This window comes from Haliaeetus leucocephalus, unplaced genomic scaffold (genome assembly GCF_000737465.1).
Source record: "Haliaeetus leucocephalus isolate CR32 unplaced genomic scaffold, Haliaeetus_leucocephalus-4.0 Scaffold273, whole genome shotgun sequence".
Classification (NCBI taxonomy): domain Eukaryota; kingdom Metazoa; phylum Chordata; class Aves; order Accipitriformes; family Accipitridae; genus Haliaeetus; species Haliaeetus leucocephalus.
The window spans coordinates 11,546,780-11,550,994 of NW_010972709.1; the positions used below are offsets into that span (position 1 = coordinate 11,546,780).

At 49.5% G+C, this 4,215-nt stretch overlaps 1 protein-coding gene across 1 annotated transcript; it reads left to right on the forward strand.

Moving 5' to 3' along the window:
* Nucleotides 1–12: 12 nt before the first annotated feature.
* Nucleotides 13–2,526, forward strand: SYS1 (Sys1 golgi trafficking protein). The gene is made up of 3 exons (XM_010569718.1): nucleotides 13–195; nucleotides 831–898; nucleotides 1,493–2,526. The coding sequence occupies exons 1-3, from the start codon at nucleotides 34–36 to the stop codon at nucleotides 1,731–1,733; spliced, it is 471 nt and encodes a 156-aa protein (XP_010568020.1). The 5' UTR covers nucleotides 13–33; the 3' UTR covers nucleotides 1,734–2,526.
* The last annotated feature ends 1,689 nt before the right edge of the window (nucleotides 2,527–4,215 follow it).

Sequence of the window (4,215 nt, forward strand, 5' to 3'; positions counted from 1 at the left end):
CCGCCACTTCCGGCGCGCTGTGGCGGGCGGGCGATGGCGGCGCAGTTCCGCAGCTACGTGTGGGACCCGGCGCTGATCGTGGCGCAGATGGTGCTGCTGCAGGCGGGCTACTACAGCTCGCTCGGGCTCTGGCTCGCCCTCCTCGGCACCCTGGGCAGGACCGGGCCCTCCCTCCACCAGGTCTTCAGCGACGAGGTGAGGGCGCTGGCCCGCCCGGGCCCTGGGGGAGCCGCCGTGGGCAGGGGCTCCTGGGGCGGAGGGGGTGGGCCTTGCTCGGGGGCTCCCCTGGGGGAGACAGACCCCCCTCCCCGTGTAGGCGTTCCCCAGTGTTAGAGAGAGCTCACCCCCCCCCGCCGTCGGTAGCACGCCGGGATAGAGGCAGACCTCTCCCACCCCACGTAGCTGCCCCCCGGTATAAAGACAGACCCGCTGCCTGTGTTGGTGCCCCCAGTGTGGCGGCAGACCCCTCCCTTTGAACAGGTGGTACCCCCGGTGTAGAGGCAGACACCCTGTATAGGTACCCCCGGTGTAGAGGCAGACACCCTGTATAGGTACCCCCAGTATAAAGAACTCCCCCCATATAGGTAGCCCCAGTACGGAGACACGGGCGCTCCACACCCTCCCTCAGTAGAGAAACAGACCTGTCCCTTTTCTATAGGTACCCCCAGACAGAGAGACGGACCTCTTAGAAGGACTGCCGTAACTGCTCAGGCTCCTCTTATAGCTCACAATCAGCGCAGGGCCGCACCGATGTGGCTGGGCCACGGGAGGAGATTACGTGCTGTGGGCTGTGATTCGTGCCGCGGTTTCCTACTAATAGTCCCGTGTAGATTTTAGGCTTCTCAACCCCGCCGGGGAGGCTCTCCATGATGGCTTTCATCCTCAATGCGCTCACCTGGTAAGTCAGCAACTAGCTGGAGCACCCATGTCTTGTTCTTCCTTAACATTAAACTTTTAAGTGAATTCAGCGTGACGTATTGCCTCTCTCAAAACATCTCCTGAAAGCCCTGTGCCTGGCTGAGCTTGTCTGCTGAGGGCAGTTGGGAACTGCTGACTCCTGACTTTCTAGAGCCTGGATAAGTCATTTTACTTCCCTGCCTCAGTTTCCCAGCTGGGAATGAGATTTGCTTCTGTGAGAGATTGTACTGAAAGTTAGAATTAATGGATTTCAGCAAACACTGATCTATAAATAAGAACGTATTTTGCCCCTGCTACTGGGCAAAGATTACTGGGGGAGATAGTTTAAAAATTCCTGCCTGGGTCTCTGCACTAAAAGCTCATTTCCCTGTGATCATATAATTAAAAAGCTGTAAGCATGTAAGTCTTGCTGCAGCAGCCAGGAGAGAGGTCAGAAACAACCTATCTTTAAAACATCTAAGAAGTCTTAAACCAATAAATAATCAGCACTGACAACTGCTGATAGCTCTTGCTGTATCCCCTTTGCCATAGGCTTGGCACAGTTTGTTTATTAATCCCTCTCTTTATGTTGCAGTGCTCTGGGCTTGCTGTACTTCATCCGCCGAGGAAAGCAGTGCCTGGATTTCACAGTCACCGTTCACTTCTTCCACCTTCTGGGCTGCTGGATTTATAACTCGCACTTTCCCTCAACCCTGACGTGGTGGCTGGTGCACATTGTGTGCACCGCGCTGATGGCTGCCATTGGGGAGTACCTCTGCATGAGGATAGAACTCAGAGAAATCCCCCTCAATTCTGCCCCCAAATCCAACGTATAGACTCGCTCTGGCAACAACATGCTGCATTATGTCATTGTTTCCAGCACAAGTGCGTCTAATGCCTGAGAATCATCACTGAAGAAGCACAGCAGGTCTGTTTAGACTTTTTTTTTTTTTTTGGACCTTGGTGACTGCATGAGTGTGAGCATCTCCTCTGGCATCAGCCAGCAACGGAGGAGGAGCAGATGTTTATTTTGTTAACACAAAGCATTTAATATGACTGTATGGTGAGTGTGCTCTTACACTCTTCACTCATGAGACTGTTAAAAGCCAGGTAGCAAGACTTGATGCGTGAGGAGCATCTGGAATTTAACAAATGTGGGAGTGCCCTATGTGGGTAATGCAGTGGTCAGCTCTTCTTGCGGGAGCTGGCACAGTGAGCAGTGGGGCTGGGAGCTGCCGCTTCCAATCTGTAACTTGTTTAGGCTTTGGTTGGAAAAAAAGTCAAGGAAGTGAATGGATGGGGAGAAAGAAGATAGTTGTACTTACCTGAATCACCAGCTGAGACCCTCAATAACCTATAACGTTAGATGGGTTTGTTTGCTGTTTCCATGTTTAATACACAGATGTCAGACAGCAGTTTGCTGAAGAAATCTTTTGTAATAATAAAAATATTATGTTGCTGTGAGCGTGTTATAGTTCTCCTGGGAAGCTGAGCACTTCCAGAAATACCATGAGTGTCTGTATCATGGCACCAGAAGGATACAGCCAGAGAACACATGGCTGGAAGATGTCCACTGTCTAGGGCACGTAAAATTTCCTACAATAAGTATTTCATACCTCTGCTCTGAAATGAAGGCATCAGTGAGTGCTGTCTTAGGAAGTCAGCCAGCATAATCCTCGCTTCAGGAGGAGTGTCAGCAGTCCAAGGTCTCCACGTGTTCAGCCCAAGGCTGAAGCTGTCCTGGGGAAGCCTGCAAAGGTGTCCTGGAGCCACGCTGCCCTTCCCACTTGTCTGAGTCTTCCAGTCAGGCTTCAGAAGTCTAGCAACAGATCTGGTCTGGTAGAGGTGATGTTTAGTTAAGTGAGAGACTGCTGCTTGTTTCTCAAAGTAACAGGATGTGCCTTTATTTAGAGGCACTTTAAATAAACATCACCTGTGGGCAGGCAGGAACAACACCTTACTGCTACAGGGCCAAAGCTGGATGGTTCCACCAGACCCCACAGTCCAAGCAAGCAGACCTGCATCCTGCCTGGTTTCTGCTGAGGGATGGCCAGTTTGTGCGAGCCCAAACAAGGGCAGAGCCAGTTCTGAAGACAGATTTTTCTCCTGTGCAGCATCTTGCTGCAGTAATTTTCCTTTGTATGTTAATATTTTTAAGTGTTAATTTGCATAAATTATTTGCTAATTCAGCTTGTTGAAAAGTGGGATGATTTGAGATGCAGAAATTGATAAACTCTTTGAAGCTGTTCTTTTGTTGCTGGGGGAGCTGTATTTCAATTCCTGCTCTCACATTCAGATACTATAAATTGAGGCAGGATAACATCCTGATGTTATAAATACTTGGCCAGTCTGCTGCAGAGGAGGATTGCCAGTTACGTTTGTTTAGACAGAACTTTTTATATCCTGAGATTTTGCCAGGACCTATTCCTGACCAAAAAAACCTTTAAACAGAATTTTAAACAGCAGCAGTCTTTCAGATGGAAGAGTTTACCCAAGTTTTTTCTGGGCAGGAGCCAACACTTGCTGGAGGGCCACCCAGAGGTCACTTCCTAGGGCTTCCCCTGCAACTCTGCTGTGCAGTCAGCAACACAGTTCATCCCTTCTCAAAATCTGCTCATTTCTTACATATAAGGACATTTGCCTTTCTCCCAGTCACCTTCAGCCTAGATATAAACTGGTCTTCCAGTAGGTGCCAGTATCTCCCTTCAGAAAAGGGCAGCGAGTGTGCATGCAATTGGGATCAGGGTACACAGCAGAAGGCACGTTCTGCCTCAGGGCTGACAAACACTGGCTTGATGGCAGTCATATTTTAAGGCTGTTTCAGAGTCATTTTGTCCACTACTGCTTTTTGTTGCTATTATTGAGAAAGAACATCCCAAACCTGCACGGGGAAAGTTTGCAGGTTTAATTCAAGGCTTAACACCACACCAAAGCACAGTGTGAACTCCTGTGTTCTTCAGGGGTGGTCTTAAGGCAAATGTGAGCTAGAAGACTAATTACAGTGAATATGAGAGAGCAGAGGGAAAGCCACATTCATCCTATTTCTTAAAGGAGAATGGGCAGCTGATCCCAGAGTTGCTGTGAGACCATATTAAAGAGGTGCTTTGTTCCCCTGTAAGAACGGGGATGAAAACTTTGGACTGAGGAACACTTACCTCCTTTCTTTCTGAATACATGAGATATGCTGTAACTGCTTCAGCAACCTCCCTTGCAGGAGCAGGGGGGCAGTGTGTGTGTGAAGTCCAGGTACAGCTTTGTATCTGCAGACACTCAGCAAGGCCACGAGAAGAATCCTTGACAAATGCGGACTTAACGCAG